At 42.5% G+C, this 20,760-nt stretch overlaps 1 protein-coding gene across 2 annotated transcripts in view; it reads right to left on the reverse strand.

Annotated features, from left to right (window-relative positions):
* Positions 1–5,956: 5,956 nt before the first annotated feature.
* CFAP20DC (CFAP20 domain containing) overlaps positions 5,957–20,760 on the reverse strand; it is a 416,942-nt gene continuing 402,138 nt past the window's right edge. For both annotated transcript variants that reach the window (XM_066596613.1, XM_066596612.1), the window contains exons 17-18: positions 20,625–20,728; positions 5,957–6,238 (exon numbers count right to left, since the gene is read on the reverse strand). In XM_066596613.1, the coding sequence (XP_066452710.1) occupies positions 6,126–6,238; positions 20,625–20,728 (217 nt within the window). In that variant the 3' untranslated portion in view covers positions 5,957–6,125. The remainder of the gene's footprint in view (positions 6,239–20,624; positions 20,729–20,760) is intronic.

The following is a 20,760-nucleotide window of genomic DNA, read 5'->3' on the forward strand; positions in this document are numbered from 1 at the left end:
GGGCAACCCTGACATGAAACTGTCCCTAGAAAGCCCTGATAATTTCAACTTTATAAAATGGATAGTAGATATAGTCATAAATATAAAAAATACAATAAAAGACTCCACACCATGGATCATGCTATGAAAAGCTTTCCATAGGCTAATTATGGAAAGCGCAGCCCGACATCCATGAGCAGAGATTCCGTAGCGATTCTCTGCTTGCGGGATTGAAATTGCGGCATGCTGCGATTCTCTGTGGTTAGCCTATCTATTAGATAGGCTCATCGCGGAGACCTGTCAGTGTTCCCCCTCCTCCCGCGTGGTAGAATATCGCTACTGATATTCTGTCGTGGCCAGGCAGCCTAATATTTAGGCTCACCGCGGAGAATCGCGGCATGCAACGGTTTCAATCCCGCGAGCAGAGAATCGCTGTGATTCGCCGCTCTTGGACGTTAGGCTGTGCTTTCCATACTTAGTCTATGGAAAGCTTTTCATAGCGTGATCCGTGGACAATTTATCGCAATCGGATCATTGCCCGTGAACAGACAGCCTTACATCCCGAGGAGAGGTCTGTGTCTGGCTCGAGAACTTCTTGAGATCTTAATTACTTAGTGAATTAGATTTTATTATATTGCACCAAAGGGTAAGTTCACAGTGATTTATTTGTTGTCTTCATGAACCTGGTGCACCCCACATGGCTGTTACCCTGTGACTAGATGGTGCACCGATGCTCTGTGATTCCTCAGGTTTAACATTTAGAAGTCTAGGAACACATGTTCGACAATCCATGTGGGAGCTGGAGGTGAGTTTGAAAAGAAACAGAAATATGACAATTAAATCTACCCGTGTTTTTTTTTTTATTTTAGGGGGAAATTATTATATGTAACATCTTATTGGCTTATCTGCCCCAGCTGTCACTCTCCACCTGCTTCATATCACTATGCTCCTTTCAATGCCTCTGACTGGAGCCAATGCCAATCTGCCCCATTTTTTTTTATAAGGAACCTTCCCACAAAGCTCTGTACCTGAGCAATATGTTCCCTTAGGCTCCTAAGTCTGCAAAGGTGTGTTTGTTCCTGTTCTGTTTGGTATAGTCCCAGCTTATGTTTTTGACTTAGTCTTTTTCTCTTCTGCCTAGCCAAAACTTTGCCAGTCTACTGCTTACGACCAAACACTGCTAATGCACCATCTGGCTATAATCCCTACCTTAGTCCCACGACTACTACTATATGTGCGTGCAAGTTATTACTAGCAGAAACTACTCAATTCAAGGTGGCCTGCAAATTTCCTCTGCAAAAGTCCCTACTTCCTTGTGGGGTTTCAGGCTTAAAGATGCACAATCCCTTAGACTCCACACTCTGGTGTAAATGTAAGGGGGTGCCAGTGCCCCATTTCCCCTTACAGGCGTCGGCATGATGCCACATTGTCAGTGCGGTCGACGGATGCAAGTTTAAGCCCTGTCACCTTTGATCCAGGACGTGGCTTGAAGGGGAAGCAGGGAGAAGGAGGAGACCAGCGCCAGTCTGGTGCCAGGTGGCACCATTTTGTTGTAGCCTCTCAGAGGGGGAAGAGAGAACGCTCCACTCATCCAGTGAGGTAGCGGTGATGTGGCTAGCACATCACCACTACAAAGATTAGGCCCAAAATAGAGAAATGAACAGAGCTAGGCCTTTCCCACCTCCGCAAGCGCGGGGGACTGTTTTGCTCCTTTGGATATCAGCATATATCATTTGGATGTCTTCCAGCAGCTCTTTCTGGCTTTAAGGGCGGTCCAGACAGGGCAGATTTGCCGCAGAAATTCCATTCAGACTCTCCGCTTGGAAATTTACAGTAGCGGCAAAGTGGATAAGATTTTGAAAATGTTGTCCACAAGTTGCGGAAATAATCTGCACAAAACCCTCCGCGGAAAATTGACGTGCGGTACGGAATTCAATTCCACTGCATATCAATTTTATCACTGTTTCCGCTGCGGAATTCACCTCTTCTCAATGAATTCCGCTCAGAAATACGTGATAAAATCCGCTTCAAAATCGAGTTTGGAGGCAGGCTTTCCACTGCTTCTCTGTAGTAGAATGCCCGCTGCAGACATTCTGCTGCAAATCAGCCCTCGTGTGGACCCAGCCTTATAGCTAAGGACTTGCTTTATCTGTATCAGTTGTCTGTCTTTATTATGTCTTTGTTCTTTAGTTTTTCCTACATTGATGACATTTTGGCGTCCTCGGAACTAATTACGGTACTAGTGTTCTATAGACCCTAAAATGCACTCATTATGCAGTCAGTATGTTTTTGGAATGTGGAAGGAAACTGTAGAATCTTTCCCTTGCCGGTCTGGGGAAACATTCATGTTCCAAATGACTGTGGTCTAGTTGGATCTCAGTGCTAACCACTAAGCCTGTAATGCCTGAGGGCACCCTGGGGTGTGATCTCCTGTGATGAATATGACCCCATGGATCAGTGTCAGGAAGGTGACTGTCATAGAAAGATTACTCTGGCCTGTGAGCATTAGAGGGTTACTCTCTTGAATCGCTGCCTTACCGCACAAAGTTGTTACCATTTAGCAATAATCATTACACAAGCCCTTGAGTATGTTATTGCTATGGTGATGACATTGTAGTACCAGATAGTAGAAGCTCTTCAGCAGATACCCAGATCGTGTCCAAACAGCTCTGCAAGTGGAAGAAGTTTAAATTTAGCCTTGTTGCCTTCTTAAGACACAAGTGCGAGGAATAAAGCAGTCTTACAATGTGACTGGAGAGGGATAAATGCTTCTTCTATTCTGCCACGGTAATGATGACTGCGGCAAGATGGAGTTATGAAGGATTACACAGTCCCCGTCCCCTATGCTAATTGAAATCTGTTTTGTGCATGTGTTGCGTTACAATATGCTTCGTATTAGCTGCTGCAAAAGTCAAAGCGAATATAAACAAGATCATCGCCTGCATTCTTACCAAATAGACGTCTCATATCTTGCTCTATAGACCATGCAAAATTTTGTAAATGTAGTGTGTCCTGTGTTACGGCTCGTCAAGGAGCCAGAATTGATGTCTATAGCAGCTGAACAAGACCTGGGGATTGCCACTAGTCTTGCTGTGAAGATATGGCATATGCCAGGCAAAAGAGACTAAGTGTTCACTAAATGTTACCCTGAGCTCCTACTGAAGGACTCGTTCTATACATTCTATTTAATTAAGAAGAAAAACACTTAAAAAGGAGTTTTTTCGAGATTTCTTTTATATAAACTATTAAAAAAAAATAAACCCACCACAATGTTGGACCGCCGTTTTAGCAGTCCGGCGCTGTGGCATCTGACAGGTGACGAAACCTGGCCAGAAAGCCTAGTGACATCCCGTAACCTGTCACATGGGCTTCTAATGTAGAATCCCCAAGCAGGTTTATGGAACGTCACCGATGATGTCCCTGCTATCCTCCCATTGGTTGCAGTGGTAAGTGCATAGAGAGATGTGAGTATGTGCGGTTTTTATTTTACACACTCCCCCCTTCCAGCTGTAACCAATGTCAGAAAACCCCTTTAAACACATTAAATAACCCCTTTAAGGGTTGACTTCACTTAGCACTGCTCCACTAAACTGTTGTGCATTACACTCACACATGCGTGCTACACCCTGACATTTATATCACCAACAGGGACATCCCTGCAGGGTGGTCATTTATCAGCGGACCCATATGTCCAGCCCAGTATGATGCCAATTTTGCAAACCTTAGAATGGCCACAGCCTGGGATCGAGACCACACACAATATACATGGGGGGGGGGGGGGGGTTATGAACATCACACACAGTTACATGATAAACATTAACAGTTTCACAATAAACCTCAACAGCTATTGAGTTTACCTGACTATACCAAACTAGCATCTTCAACCCACTTCCATGTTTTAGACACTTTATGCTTCACGTGACAAGGGAGCATGGCTTAAAATGCAACAACGTGTCAAATTTGCACTACAATATTTATGTAAACTAAGCCAAACCAATAGTTGGTGAAAAGTTAGAAGAAAGTGTCTAAAAATGCGCAATCCAACATGCGCTATCGTGATAAATTTAAAGCGACTCTCCAGTTTTGGGCCAATATTCTGTCCTGAAACAAAAGGGGTAAGGGGTATATGCCCTGCAGTTGTCCTGCAGATGGAAAAAGACCTGGGGGTACTAGTGGAGTGTAGATTTAACTGGTGCAATCAATGCCAGTCAGCTGCTGCAAAAGCAAATCAAGTCTTAGGGTGTATTAAAAGAGGTATAGGGGCGAAGGATGAGAGCATTATTCTTCCAATATACAAGGCACTAGTCAGGCCTCACATGGAATACTCTGTACAGTTCTTTGAATAGAACTAAAAAACTGGCAGTGGAGAAGGTGCAACACTCCAGATTAAAGCAAATAGGAAGTGACCAAAGTTCTGGACACCGGTGCTCAGGAAAGATGTTGCAGTGCTTGAGGGAGTTCAAAGAAGGGCAACTAAACTAATAAATGGAATGGGAGGACTGGAATACCCAGAGCGGCTATCAAAATTGGGATTATTTACCCCGGAAATCTCTCCCATGATCTGTTTATACCCAGGACTGCATCGGAAACAAGAGGGCATCCACGACGTATAGAAGAAAGCAGGTTTCATGACCCCCAACGAGGGGGGTTCTTTACTGTAAGAGCAGTGAGACTGTGGAACTCTCTGCTTGAGGACGTGGTGATAGCAAAATCTATAGAGGAGTTTAAGAGGGGACTAGACGTCTTTCTCAAGTGGAAGGATATTACAGGATATAGACATTAGGTGACTAGCGGGTTTGTAGTTCCGGGTCTTACAGTCAGGTAGGAACTATCGAAGGTTAATCCAGGGATTATTCTGATTGCCATCATGGAGTCGGGAAGGAATTTTTCCCCAAATGGGCTAATTGGCTTCTGCCTCTTTGGGTTTTTGCCTTTCTCTGGATCAACTAGGGGGTTAAAAAAGGGCTGAACTAGATGGACATTGTCTTCCTTCATCCTAACTTACTATGTTACTACTATGTTAGGTAATATACACCCCTCCTCCAGTCTCAGGAGAAAATGTCACTAAACGGAGGGGCGGTTAAAAAAAAAAGCAATGTTCACCTCACTGCTATTCCTCTGATTGCTCACCAGTGCATGAAAACCTATGCATTGTTGGCCGTGGTGGTAGGGGACAAAGCCTTTGTATGACTGCTGATTTCATTGACTTTGCCTAAAGACAGTGTTTTTGTGTCTGTCGGTCATTAATCCCAATCTCTTTTAATATATTTTGCCCTACAAAAAATCTATAATGCACAAGCAGCTATGGAAAATAAATTGCTGGCTATTTAAAGTAGCAAACAATATTAAAATCCTTATTTATAATCCCAGTGTTTAAAGAGGAGTTTCACTAAAGATCGAGAAGAGCCGCTATTATTTTATGTAAAGGGCTTTTCCCATCAGGATGATTCCTGTCCATATGCCCTACTGAACATACACAGAAGACTGGACTGGCCTAAAGAATCTTCTATAAATCCTGATGAAATCTATCCAACAGAGGACAGTAGAGTTGATAATGTGCTTCTCTAGTTTCTGATGAGTTATAAAGCAAAAAAAAACATTGTATTTGGAGGTAAGTTCCCCTAATAATTTCCTCCCATGGGCCCAAGCCTTTATGACATGAAATATGTAACTGAAACATATATGATAATTTCCTTGCTAGAGACTCGATCTCCACTGTTTTCCCAGAAAGAGAAGGGACTTGTTTGAATCCCCTTGGTGCCATTGATATAAAGTGTAAGGCATTCTTGGTGAGGGGGCACTAATATTAACGGCAGCTTCAATGAAACAATGTGTTATATATAACAATGTCGAAACGAGATGTACCTTCAGAATGGACAATACGTCATGCTGTGGCTTTCTGGACAACTAGCAGCAAAGGGCCAGGAAGAGCAATGGCCAAGGAATAGAAACACATATACAAGTAAGGTACATACATTGCAAAGTTTATTATTTCACTATTTTAGGCTCTTACACACTAGAAAATAAAATGGTGGGAATGTACCGTAGATGTGACCTCCCAGTGCCATGGTTTAATGCACACATCAACAGCCACAGGTATGTATTTTTCGTATAGATTTCTGAAGAAATGAGACAAAGATCCTCCCCTAAGCTAATTCATAGTACTTCCCAGTCTCTGGGTCAAAATAACAGTTCAGACATGGGTCATATAGCAAGGTCAGAATGTCTTCCTCTTCATCTGCACCAATCCCATCATCACCTGGAAGGTAAGAGATAACACATTGTAAGAAAGATCAAGTACTAAATACACAATGAATCAATGTCATCGCTGAAAGGTTGGGCATTGATATCAGTGATGTAACTGGAATCTCCCAAAAGGCTAAGCAGATCACAAAACAGTTGCCTCATTTCCCACAGTAATAGTAATAAGGGTAATTTTACACGTGATCCCCATCATTAAGTGCTTCACTGAATGGAAGTGAAGATCGCTGGAGATCTCTTCCGGACGTCTGCCTCCATTCATAGAATAACAACTTCCTGTTAACATGGGCCGATTGTCATTTAGTTTTTATGCCTTCATAAAATGAATGACGACTGATAAGAGAAGGAATTATCATTCACCGCTCAGTCCTTGGCCGTGTTTACACTAAACCAGTATCATTCAGTTTTTCACAATCCAACGATTAACTGAATGAAAATCATAGCATGTAAAAGGACCCCAAGAATGTAAACCTGTCACAGACAAACGAAAGCATATTGTAAAATATCTTTGTGCAGATCTCTAATTATCCATGTGATTGTAACATCAGAATCTCCTTGGAATTAATAATGTATTTTCTTTTAATTAATTTACTAATTTATTCCAATTATATCATGGTAAAATTAGATCAGCTTGCAGAATGAAAATGTAAGAGGAAACACGACTAGAGTGCATGTTACAAGCCTGGAGTTGTCAGTGCCCCGTAGACACTGTCCTATACATTCATACTGTATATACATTCCTATATAATCATAAGATAGTTAGTCTGGGGCAAACAATATTTCTCCAAATCGGCATAGGCAGTTTAATAGGTTAGGCAAAAGCTCCCTGGAAAAAAAGTAGGCAAATAAGCTCTCATCCTTGAGGGTAAGGCTGGCTTTCTAGTGCCACCTATTGTAAAGTAACTGTTGAAGTCAATGTAGAACTTATTTGCATGCCCCCTTTTCCTGGGAGCATTGCCTATATTATAAGACTCCCAAAGACTGGTCATAAATGGCTGCACATCAAAGTGGAAGATTGTATCAAGTGGGGCACCACAAGGCTCTGTCCTAGGCCCAGTGTTGTTCAACATTTTTATAAATGATCTGGAGGAGGGAATTGATGGGAAACTTTGCGAACGACACAAAGCTAGGAGGGATAGCTAACACTAAGGAAGAGAGAGAGAATATTCAAAAAGATCTAGCAAAGCTTGAACAGTGGGCAGCGACTAACAGAATGGTATTTAACAAGGAGAAATGCAAAGTCCTACATCTGGGCAAGAAAAATGAAAAAAAAAAGCACATACAGAATGAGAGGAATTCGGCTAAGCAGCAGCACATGTGAAAAAGGCTTGGGTATACGAATAGATCATAGATTGGACATGACTAGATAACATGATAGATAATAGATTGAACATGAGTCAACAATGTGATGCAGCAGCCAAAAAGGCAAAAGCAATTCTAGGATGTATTAAGAGCAGCATAGAGTCTAGATCACGTGAGGTTATTATCCCCTCTACACTTCCCAAGTCAGACCTCATCTGGAATACTGTGTTCAGTTCTGGGCACCCCACTTTAAAAAAAAAGACATAGACAAACTGGAACAAGTTCAGAGAAGAGTTACCAGGATGGTGAGCGGTCTGCAAATCATGTCCTATGAGGAACAGTTAAAGGATCTGGGAATGTTTAGCTTGCACAAAAAAGGCTGAGAGGAGACTTAATAGCAGTCTACAAATATCTGAAGGGCTGTCACACTGCAGAGGGATCAGCCCTATTCTAATTTGCACAAGGAAAGACTAGAAGCAATGGGATGAAACTGAAAGGGAGGAAACACACATTAGATATTAGAAAAAACTTCCTGAGGGTGCTTTCAGACGAGCGTGTGCGTGTATAGGTGCACACAAAACCACGCATCTACTAAAACCATTGGTTCTCTATGGTGTGTTCACATGTCTGTGTTTTACAGGCGTGCAAACGCACGTACCTGCAAAACATAACACATGCGTGCACCATAGGTCTGTGGTACGTGTCAATATTCCCCAGCGGGGAGTCCCCTTGTCACTGAACACTGTGACAGCACTATCACAGTGTTCAGTGACAAAGGGACTTCCTGGGGGCAGTAAAGAATCCACTGCCACAGCTGTGACAGCTGTGGCTGAGGATTGTGATGCCGGCACTCCTGCAGTGATATTCACGGAAGGGCTTTAAATATAAACCCTTTTCTGAAAATCATTCCTATCTGGTATAAAAAAAATAAAATAAATGCTCACCTCTCCGCAGCGGTTCAGGCGCGTCTTGCAGCTTGGGTCCCGTCACTGCTCTGAGTCTCTTTCAGCTTCCTGAAAGGGCTGTATCTGATTGGCTGAGCGTTGCCTGTGATTGGTCAAAGCACTCAGCCAATCGCACGCAGCGCTTAGCCATTTAATGAATTCAATTAAAAAATTTGCCATACAAAGAGTGCCCCCAAATGAATGAATTCAGTTAGTGTTCGCATAAGTCTTCTTTTATCCCATTAGTGTCTCCATCAATAGTAGAAAATAAAGATACAGCGCGCCATATAAATAAGGCCCCAAGCAGAAAGTACCCCAAGGGGGTTTTCCATGTTTGACTGCCACTCCATGCATGCCGGTACCACTTTCTTGTTATTGGTTGGAGTCCCAAAGGTTGGATCTACACCGATCAAAAATTTTCCCCTATACACAGGATAGGGGAAAATTTTTGATCGGTGTGGACCCAACTTTAAATGTTGGCATAACCCCTTTAACCCCTTCAGAGGCAGGTTTAGGTAGTCTTCAGCACATTTCAACACTGATTTTTAGGAGATTTTCTGGGCGTGCCACTAAAGGGGTTAAGAGAGGACATGTCTGTACTTCTTATAGAAAGGCTCAAATGCGATGTGAAAAGAGGCTTAGAGTACTTTTTGGTTTCCTTCCAGTTCATATTGCCAAGCACAGCACGATTCTCCTAGCAATATTTTAGTATGTCTAGCAATCACTCGGACATGTCTACATGGCGTTTATAACAATGATACTTTGAGAGCATCTTGCCAATAAAGTGCAACGCCGGACATTACATCAACTGAACGAGATGAAATCTCAGAACTAATAACTGCAACACAGGTGGACACAAGTACTGAGGGCAACAATTACTTTCCAGGCTAGATTTTATCGACAGCAATATTAACTGCCAATAAGATCACAGATGTGGAACAAGAACATAACTCATGTATGCCAGGGGCAAGGTGATTGATGCGTCTTCATGGACACAGCTGTCAGCCATTGGTAGCCCATCATTTGTAGGGGCCAGACTAAGGTCAGGTGATGATGCTAGAACCTGATGGTCCTTGATTTTATTGGCAATAACCCTTCAATCTAGCAAGCCATAACTTTCCCAATTACTTAACTGACAGTCTTAGGACAGAAACAGCTGGGAAACTCGATATAAATGAAATATTTAGTCATGAAAACACATCAACAGACTTCAGATCACTCAGAAGTACCGAGAACACAGCTACACGTTACTAACAAATTTGGAGCATTTCTTATATCAATCATTTAAAGGCAACCTGTCACCATTTCCCTGCATAAACCAAAGCTAGGGGGATATCAGTGAGCATCTGTTTTTGTTCCTGCACATAAGAGCATCATACATTGTGAAAATGGCTTCTAATACTTCCTAATTCCACCCTAACATTTCAGTAGGAAGACACTGTCGGACTGCAGTATGCTCCGTAACCCAGCCTTTCCATCAATCATTGACGTGGATGACGTCCCCTATGTCCTGTGCAGATGTTGTGTGTGCAGCGCACAACCAAGGAGCGGTGCATGTGCAGAAGAGCCAGATGATTCTACCCACATAAGACTATTTACATGTGTGTTGCTCCCTGGTTGCAGGACGCATGTGGGAGATTTGGACAGGACTGTGAATGACATAGACAGAGGGTCTTGGTTACAGAACCCACTGCAGACGTCAGGAATTGGCCATGTCCGCCCTGTAGATTGTTAGGGCTGCATTAGAATATGGCGTGGGAATTATTAAAAGTCATTTTCACAAGGTACGATGTAATTAAGCGCAGTAACAAAACTAAATGTTGAATTGTTGAATGCGCTCTATTACAATGATATTTTGCTGCCATTGGTTAGTCCTAATGGAAACTGGTAACAGGTTCCCTATGATCGTTAAAGGGGTTGTCCAGAATGAGAAAAAAGGGTCTTTTTTCTGAAACGGTACCACTCCTGTTTATTGTTTGTGTCTAACATTGTAACTCTGCCTCATTTACTTAAAGCGGTTGTGACAAGATTAAAAGCTGTCCCCTATCCACAGGCAAGGATATAACTATTTGATTTGTGAGGGTCCAACCGCTGAGAAACCCACAGTCATGAGAATGGCAGTCCCAAAGGTTCCCAAATGAATAGAGCACTGGTTGAGGATGCTCGTCACCACTCCATTAACATGGGGGAATAGGAGACCCCATTCTCATAACTGATGGGGGTACCAGCAGTCAGAGTGCCACCAACTGATCTTGCTATAACCTAGTTAAAGGTGTTATCCAAAGATGTAAAGTTGTGGTCGGGTTACTGGAGAGACCCTTTTCAATAGGACCCCCTGGGATAAAGTAATGACCAGAGAGATACTTATCCCTCTGCAGCTGCCGGGATCCAGCGCTGCAGCTCACTGAGTTTCAGTGTTTGTTGTGACAGATGACATCACAGGAAATGACGTGACTGCTGCAGTGTCACATTCTTGACCTCCTGGCATCATGGTGCTCAGAATGTGAGCGCCAATGCCAGAGGAATGGACGATGCCACTGCAGCCCCTCATTGGCTGAGAGCAGAGAGCTGCAGCGCTGGATCGTAGTGGCCATGGAGGGGTAAGTATATCTCTGTTTATTATTTTACTCAATGGGGTTCTATTGAAAAGAGGTTATGCAGTAACCAGACAACGCCTTTAACTCCTTTACACTACAGGATGTAAGTTTATGTCCTGGCTGTGAGGTGCCTAATGCAACAGGATGTAAATTTACTTCCTGTGGATGGCACCGGGTCAGAAGCTGAGCACACCATCCCATAGCGGGAACCGTCTGCTATTGATAGCTGGCCTCCCGCTGCAACAGTAGAGGTCGCTGAGAGCAGCGATCCCTGCTGTTATCTCCCTACATGCACGTAATATGCTGTAAAATAAGACACACTGCGTTTTTAGGTGCATATTATACGCAATGTATATACGCAAATGTGAATGGATCAATGAAAATCAATGTGCTTTCATTGGATCCATTCACACTGTATTATGCGCACGTACATCAAATGCATAATACGTTTTTACATTATGCTTGTGTCACCCTGCCCCTTTCACTGATTAAAATTTGCATCGCTGCTGTGAAATTGTAATCTTCATGTGCGGGACAGGATTGCAAGTATTTCCCATTAACTTAGCATGGTATACGAGTGACTTGCAATTTTTTTTTCATTAGGTCCCATGGGAAACTGGAAAGCACAAAACTAAAAAGTGCTATAAACATTTCTTTTTATCTTCAAAAAAGTCGCTCCTGTGATTAAATCCATCCAATAGAGTGAATTTAATTTGTGTGCATGGCACAAAACTGGTTTGTGTGAATAAGCCACTAATCGGGATGAGTTGCAATACCAGATGCAACCCACAGAAACCAGAGCAGAACTTCACTTTTTTGCTTGGCGCTAGTTAACTGACACATCATGATGGGCGACTATAGTAGGAAAACTAGACTTCAGATTTCACGCTGAAGAAACCTTTATAACAAACTAAACGCAGGAAAGATCCTTTCTGTGCAGTCGTCCTTCGTCCCGGGACAGCAGATGGATTACTGTTTCCGGTCTTCTGAAAATAGTCATTAGTCACAGGCTTGTCTATGTGGAATTTAACATTTTCTCCTAAATCTGTGTATATAGTGTTTGTTTTTGATAAACACCCACAATAATTGCTATGGAGACCTGCGAGGAGGCGAGAGCCGTCTGCAACCAACCTGCCAGGCTGCAGTAAATCCAAATATTTTCTCAATACAAAGACTGGAACTTCCGATCGGTTGCTTATGGAAGGAAATGCATAAGAAATGTCCAACGTGATTCTGGTGTCTGTACAGTTCTCATGAGGTAAAAGTGATTGTTGTATTACGGATTGGATCGCTAATAATGTGGGACAGTTTATAAAATAACGATACGAGAAGGATTGGTTTACACGCAGTGGAATCGTTGCAGGACTTTTGCTGCGGACTGCAGACATGCTGCGACACTGCAGAATATAGGTGGGGTCTAACAAACCCTGTTCACTCTCTGCAGAGGAAAATGATTGTCACTGATATTCAAATCCGTGGAATGCTGTCGTAGAAAAGTGACGGATTTCATTCATTGCACGGAGTAAAATTACCTGAATCTGTTACAAAGTTGTGTGGATTTTGTTGTGGAAAACTTCTGCTAGACCTTTTAAAGTCCTTTTAATTCAGAATGAACAGAAACAAACAGGTTCCAAATGTATCTGATTGTCGTAATGTATGACAGTATTCTGGGCTGTGTGCTCTCCATGCTTATCAATGGACGGCACTATCCTATGCCTATGAGGACAGGCACATTAGTGTGTGTTCCCGCAGATCAGTGGTCCAGATGGCACGTCCTATTGTCCGTTTCACAGAGTACATGTCGGTGTACTGCCTCTGTGTAAACCGGACAGCAGACGGACTTGTCGGATGCGAGTTACACCGGAGGCTTTCAGGCACAACTCGCACTCATGGCTACAATGCAACTAGCGTTAGGCTGCCCTCACACCGCTTTATACCATGATTAGCACAGCATTACACCACCATTGATCTCAATGGGCCTCGCAGACTAGAGCTCAAACAGAGCGTTTCTAACGCCATGATTTTTAAGCACGGTCTGCTCTACTTTTGTGCGTGTTCGCTTTTTTTAAGCACCTCATCACCCATCACAGTGATAAACGATGTAAAAAGGCACTAGAAAACACTGTTAAATGCCGCTGCATTTTCTGAACGCCTGTGTGAGACCAGCCTTAGTGTTACATGTGTGTATAACTCTGTGGTATACGAATGCCATCCCAATATAGCGTGACCATCTGTACATTGTAGTGCAGCAGGCCATAATGGAAAACCTTCACCTGATGTATGTAACTATTATAAGTATCTGCGACGACTTTATATCCCCAGTGTAGACTGAATACCTTCAACATGTCTATTGAACCTAAAGGAAGGGTCAGAATTTCAAAATAAAATTAACTGTAATTTAGACCCGATGACCCTGGAGGTCCCTTCCAACTCTCCCATTCTATTGGTATGATTTAGTTATCCTGCATTGAGCAGGGGGTTGGACCCGATGACCCTGGAGGTCCCTTCCAACTCTACCATTCTATGATTCTAGTAGCATAATACACATGCCAAACAACACAACAAAGCAAGTAACATGCCGCAATCTATGTAGATCGCAACATTAAAAGGGTTTACAGAGGGAGGGGTTGTCATGGCAACAGAACGTCAGATTCTAGTGTCCTGGCTTGCCATTGCCTATTGCTACTGTAAGTTATAAGGCATTACTGTACAGAAGTCCTGCAATGTATTATCATAGAGATCATAGATGTTACGGTTCATGTCCCCTACAGGGACTTTAAAAAAAAAAAAACTATAAAAAACTGTAAAACAAAACCAACAACTTTTTGCACACTTTCCTCTATTTGTATAAAAAAAATGTAAACTTCCCACATATGCTTATTTTGCCTCCCAAAAGATGCAGTAAAAGTGATCAAAAAAGCTATAGCTCATCACACAAAAAACAAGTCCTCACAGAGCTCCGTCAATGGAAAACTACAAAAGTTATTGGACTTTAAATGCAACAATGTAAAAATAATTTTTAAAAAAGGGTTTTTTATTTATTTTGGAATCGTTGTAATCGTACCGACCCGCAGAAAAAAAATGTATCGTGTCATTTAAGCTGCATGATTATTGTTGTAAAAAAAAAAAAAACAATGGCAAAATTGATGTGTTCTCTCCGGGCACTCCAAAAAAAATTAATAAAAGTTTTAAAATACACTACATGCACCTAAAAAGGGTACTAATAAAAGCTACATTTTGGCACATAAAAAACAAGCCCTTATACGGCCATGCCGGTGGAAAAATAAAAAAAGTTATGGCTTTTGAAAAGTGGAGATGAAAATCCCAAAAATATTGTTGTATCTTTTGGGCCAAAATAGGCCGTGCCCTTAAGGGGTTAAACCTCCATCCACAGGATAAGTATCAGATTGTGGGGGTCCGTCCACTGGGACCTCCACCAATCACGAGAATAGGGGTTCTGTATGAATGGAGCAACAGCCTAGCATGCACATTGCTGCGCCAATTTAACTCTCTGTGACTGCAGAAGAGACGCCATGTCCTGCGCTCGGCACTATTACTTCTGCGCATGCTCCAGGATCACCGTATGCTTCCACACAAGGGGTCACTCAGAGACCGAGCCTCGCGGGTCACTTGCGTATGTCCAGAACAGAGGCGTAACTTACAGCTCCTGGGCCCCAATGCAAAACTTGTAACAGGGCCCCCAACTATGCTGCTTTATGCATAGTACTGGGCTCTCTATATGGATAAGAGAGGCCTTTTGGGCCCCCTAGGCTCCTGGGCCCGGGTGCAACATCACCCCCTATAGTTACGCCAGTGGTCCAGATGCTGTAACGTGTGGTGCACATTCTAGCTACTTTGAATTAACCTTTTAAGAATGTCCCCACTAGATCTGCTTGTAGTATATGGAAGGGTCTGCATGGCCTTTTAAATCTTGTGAAGAGTGAAGATCGTTGGAATATTGACTGTTAAATCACTGCTTGCAATTACCTTATGTGCGGCTCCAGAAGCTGCTCCAGCAATGGGGATTAGCTGCATAACATGTGAGTAGATGGCATTTAAAGGTCGATAAATCATAATAACTCAGCGGAATGCCTATTGTTTCTGCAATTGGACATTTCAACACACATTAAACATGAAGGAAGGTGAACGTATGGAGCTTTTATCATTCAACCCTCTTCATTGTTTATCACGGCAATGGCTGTAAACGTAACTGATATGCAAATGGAGCCCTTGAACTGCGGTCGTAATAGAAAATATATTCACTCCATAAAAAGGAGATGACTCAGACTTAAAGCAGTTTTTAAGAATTACATTAGACAAAAAAGAAAGTACACTTTATGGGGGAATTCATCATTCCACACGAGTGGGCCGCGTTTGAGCTAAAATTTGTCACTTTTTTCTGCACTTGACACTTTTGAAAAGTGGCAAGAAAAGCGAGCCAGGTTTTGCTGAGGGGGGAGTGGCCAACAAAACTTCTACAAATTTATTATCTTTTAAAGCCAAAAATGGTGCAAAAAACACCACAAATCTACGCTTCTTCATAGCAGTCACAGATTTCATCTTCTGGCTTTAACTCCTTGGTATATTACACTGTAGACCCCTAAGAGACCTGCATAAGCTTGCTAAACGCATAGGCTACATTCACAGCAGCATGCGATGAAAATGTATGTCAAACATGCATGGAGTTTGTATGCAGCGGGCTCCACAAGTGAGAATGCTCCATATACAGCGCTCGTCCCAGCTGTAAGCCATGTAGATGCTGTATTTAGATAACCCGACAGATGCAGGGGCTCGCTAGCTCACCCAAATGGCTCCCTTTCAACAAGATCACAAGATGCCATTCATTTGCCATATATTTTTGTCTATTAAGCCTTGCCTGTAAAAATACAATATACTGCAATACTGAAGTATTGTAGTATACAGTATAATTGATCAAAGGATTACAAGTTTAAGTCCCTTGGAAGGATTAAACAGGTGAAAATAAGTTGTTGCTTTTTTTTAAGTTAAAGGTTTTAACAGCGTATTTTCATGCATGCCTCTATTGGCTGTTTAGTGCAGATGTTCATATTACACTTTAGTGATACTCAGAAATGTCATGCCCATTTCTGTATTACCTTGTTCTAACTTTAGAGACATGGGTCCTATCTTTTTGTATTTAAAAATTCTAATGAAACATAAAAACATAAAAAATATCCAAACAACTACAACAAAAAAAAATGGTATTGATGTGTCTGTAAAAGTCCTCTAAAAATTATGCATTATTTATGCCACGCAATGTACATAGTCAGAAAGGAATACACAACGGCAGGATTGCACTTTTTGGTCACCCCGTCCGCAATAAAAAATGTATATGAAGTGTTCAAATAGTTGTATGTGTCCTAAAATGGTGGCAATGAAAAATACGATTCGGCCCGCAAAAAAACAAGCCTGCACCCCATCTCATCAAGGGAAGAATAAAATGGTTACGGCAGCCAGAACATGGCAGGGGAAAGTTACTTTTGCAAAGATATTTCATTTTTTAAAAGTACTACAATGACGCTTGTGCTTCAGAGCTGCTCTTCCCACTCTGATTGGGGACAGACGCTATTATGTTAGCGGTCTATGTATAACTCTTTTTTGTCACCTAGTTGCTCATGTCTACAGAGACTTCCCCAGGCACCGATGTCTTGAAGGAAAAACTATACCTCTGTCAAGGACTTCATATGCCGCCAATTGGGTAAATAAGGAAACGTAGCCCACGATGCCAGGCAACCACTTATCACAGGGCTGTAAGTTTGTTGGTTTAGGGCTGTGCCTGTTTTGCTCACACATATATGTATCTTTGTGGTAATAGGGGCAATGCCAGTGTCGATGAAGGAGGGATGCTTAGCGGTGAAAGTGCTGCTGCCAGTGGAGGAGGGGATTAAAGTGAGTGGGATCTACAGAAAAAGCATAACACATCGCGCTATGCTGTTTACGTAACTTGGGGAGTTGGGGCTGAAGCTCTCAGTTGCTTCTGACAAGTGGTCGGAAACACAAGGTTGGGTTTTCCCATCTCGGCCATAAAAAACTGAGATGGGAATACTCCTTTAACCCCTTCATGACATGGCCTATTTTGGGCTTAAGGACGCAACAATTTTTGGCGGATTTTCTTCTCCATTTATCAAAAGCCATAACTTTTTTATTTTTCCGTCGACGCGGCCGTATGAGGGCTTGTTTTTTGCGTGGCGAACTGTAGTTTTTATCGATGCCAATTTTGGGTACATAGACTATATTGTAAAATTTTTATTTTTTTTTTAATGATAGCAGAGAGAGAAAACGCATCAATTCTGCCATAGATTTTTTTATTTTTTTTTTACACCGTTAATCATGCAGCATAAATGAGACTTTCCATTTTTTCTGCAGACCGGTACGGTTACGATACCAAAATTCTAACATTTTTTTTAGGTTTTCCCACTTTTCTGCAATAAAAACCCTTTTTTTTGGAAATCTTTTTTCTATTCTAAATTGCTGCATTCAAAGTCACGTAACTTTTTTATTTTTTGATGTACAGAGCTCTATGAGGGCTTATTTTTTGCGAGACGAGCTGTAGATTTTATTGGTACCATTTTGGCGTACATACGACTTTTTTGATCACTTTTATTGCGTTTTTAGTGAGGCAAAATGCTAAAAATGAGCATTTTGCCTCAGTTTTTTAGCTTTTTTTTTAGCGTTTTTTTCGGTGCACAGTCAAAAGCATGTGCAACTTATTGTACGCCTCGTTACGGACGCGACAATACCAAATATGTGGGGTTTTACTTTTTTTTTAACCTTTTTTATGCTAATCTGAGGAAAAGCATAAAAAATGGTTTTTTTACTCTTTTTTTTTACATTTTTTTTAATTCATTTTTTAAATCTTTCTTTTTTTTACACTGTTTGTGTCCCTCTGAGGGACTTTAATCACTGCCCTGATGATCGCTGTCATAAGGCATGGCAGAGCTACTGCTCTCCCATGCCTTATCGCTCATACAGCGATCTCAGGCATAGGCAATACAGGACGCCAGTGTCTGGCGTCCTGTTGCCATGGTGACAGGCCGGGCTCTCGCGATGACATCGCGAGTTCCGGCCGGAGACACAGAGGGAGCCGCGCTCCCACTGTGAACTCTTTCCCTGCCGCGATCTACTTAGATCGCGGCAGGGAAGGGGTTAACAGTGGCAGGCGCATCTCCGATGTCCCCCCGCTGCTGCAGCGAGACGCCGGCTGTGACTGACAGCCGGCTCCCGCTGCGGGATAGCGCTGGATCATATGTGATCCCGCGCTATCTCCAGGACGTAAGTTTACGCCCTGTTGCGGGAAGTACCCCGCTCCCAGGACGTAAACTTACGCCCTGCAGCGGGAATGGGTTAAGCTGCACTGTAGTATTTGGCGCTCCTGGGGCGATATTCTGTGCTGCGCTCTTGAGGTGATATTTTGTACTGTGGTAGCTGTTTGGCACCACTCGGGTAACATTTTCACATAACAGCAGATAACACTAATATTGCTCCTATTCAGCATTTATGCTCCTGTAATATGGAGAAGTATCCCACCTGACTGCAGGTCTACAGATCCCCATGATGCTTTTGGTTAGACCTGCTGTCAAGCTGGGACTCTCATCCGTATTACGAGCAATACGGCCTGATGGACCAGCATTTTCATTTAGAGACTGCAACGTTGCCAATTAATGGAGGTCACTCGCTTGTGACCCTACAATCCCAAGAAATTCAGCAGGTTTGGGCTTCTGTGATTGTCAGATTATAGCAACTTGTTAGCGGCAACGCGACCACATTGACTTTCATTAGTGTATGGTGTGATCTTTGGGCAAGTGGCCCGTGTCATGGCCGAGTCACCATTTACCTCCAGCCTTAAAAGAACCTGTTAGTTACTGTTATGTCCTTAAAAGTGCGAATGGATTGGAGTGGATCAGCACCAAAATCTGCTGCATGTTTTCTGTTTCAAAGTTTGATGCAAATCTGCAGATTTCACCCTTATAATTGAAAAGATGAAGTCTGCTGTAAATCCACATTAAAATACCTACCTACGGTAATCCCCTACGTTTGACAGCACAATTAGGCCACTTTCACGCATGCGCTTTTTACCACGATTACCACGGCGTTTCACAGTAATCACAGTAGGAGGTCCCATTGATTTTAATGGAGCCTCGTAGCCTTGCACTCGATTGTGGCGCCTTCTAACGACGCAATTTTCGAGCGCTGTCTGCTCTATTTTACTGCATTTAGCACACCTCATCACCCATCACAATGATGGGGAGCGCTAAAAATCTCTGTCGGAGGAGGAGGAACCTGCATACGAAAACTAAAGTAAAATCGTGAAAAAGCGCTGTGATCGCGATTGCAGCGTTTTGCCAACCGCATGTGTGAAAGTGACCTTAGTTTATGTTTACACAGCGGACTCCACCCTGGAATTTTCCCCGCGGAACCCACCTGTTAAACAGCGGCATGAATTTGCGGCTATTCCCACATTTCTGCCCAAGATCCGCATTTGGATTTAGCCTTGATAATGGGCAAAATTCCGCATATGGATCAGTGTGAAGAAGTGACGTCCCTTACTCACAATCTGTGCAGTAACCGCTGAGACTTCTGCCAATCTCAAGAATGGGGGTCCTGTGTCCGTTGTCCTCACTGTGGGGTTACTGCACAGTTTTTCAGTACATTACATTATACATTAAATAGTACCAATAAAAAATACAACTCATCCCGCAAAAAACAAGCTCTCAGACAGCTATATTGTTGGATAAATAAAAGGGTTACGATTTTTTGAAAGTGGGCAGAAAACAGAATAGGAAAAGTTAAAAAGGGGTGGTCCTTAAGGGGTTAAGACCTTTCAAGTGGCGGTTTTACTTGGCGTTTTACACATTTTTTGTTTTATCATGAAGGGGGGAAGGGAATTTCACAAAGGTTGCCATCTGACCTAAGACTGATCTTAGTTTTACTACATTGTCGATTTTCCAGAAACAGCGCCACTCTTTTCTATGGTCAATGTCTGGTCTTGCAGCTCAGCACCACATTCCTGATTCTGGCTTGTGACTAAATTATTAAAACGTTACTTAAAGCTGAACAGCTATACACCTAAAGTAGCTGAAGAAGCCACGCTCCCGTCCATAATAATGAGCTTATTCAATAAATACAGTATACATATATATATTTTCATATAATAGTTTTCCGTTAATTTCACAAAGTCCTAGCCTGGATTCCCAGTCTGTATTGGCCTGTCATAAGCAATTACAAATGCACATAGCTGACATGATTCCCAATTTCAGAGGTCTAATGTATTTTGGATAGTACATCACTAAGACATTGCTATCCCTTGGGCTCTGAGCATCCGGCTAAGATTTATGAGCCCTCTCTGTGAATCTTCCATTGCCAGAAAAAGAACGGCGATCATATGGTTAGCCGAAATTACAGCAGGCGGCTCTGTACGTAATGTGGCTGCTTCTCAAAAGAATCTCTGAGGCTCCTCAGCTTATAAAATTGCTCATCTGTGATTGAGATACTTTCCATGGATACCACAGACCTCTGCTCTTACCGTCAGTACAGCTCACTCTGGACTCTTTAAGCTTGAGTAAAGGGTCCACATGCTGATTCTGGCCTGTTGGGATGATAGGAGGACTGAATGCATTCAACCAATCCCTGCGTGAGAGAAAATAGGAATTTAAATTCAG

Source organism: Eleutherodactylus coqui, chromosome 3, assembly GCF_035609145.1.
Source record: "Eleutherodactylus coqui strain aEleCoq1 chromosome 3, aEleCoq1.hap1, whole genome shotgun sequence".
Classification (NCBI taxonomy): Eukaryota; Metazoa; Chordata; class Amphibia; order Anura; family Eleutherodactylidae; genus Eleutherodactylus; species Eleutherodactylus coqui.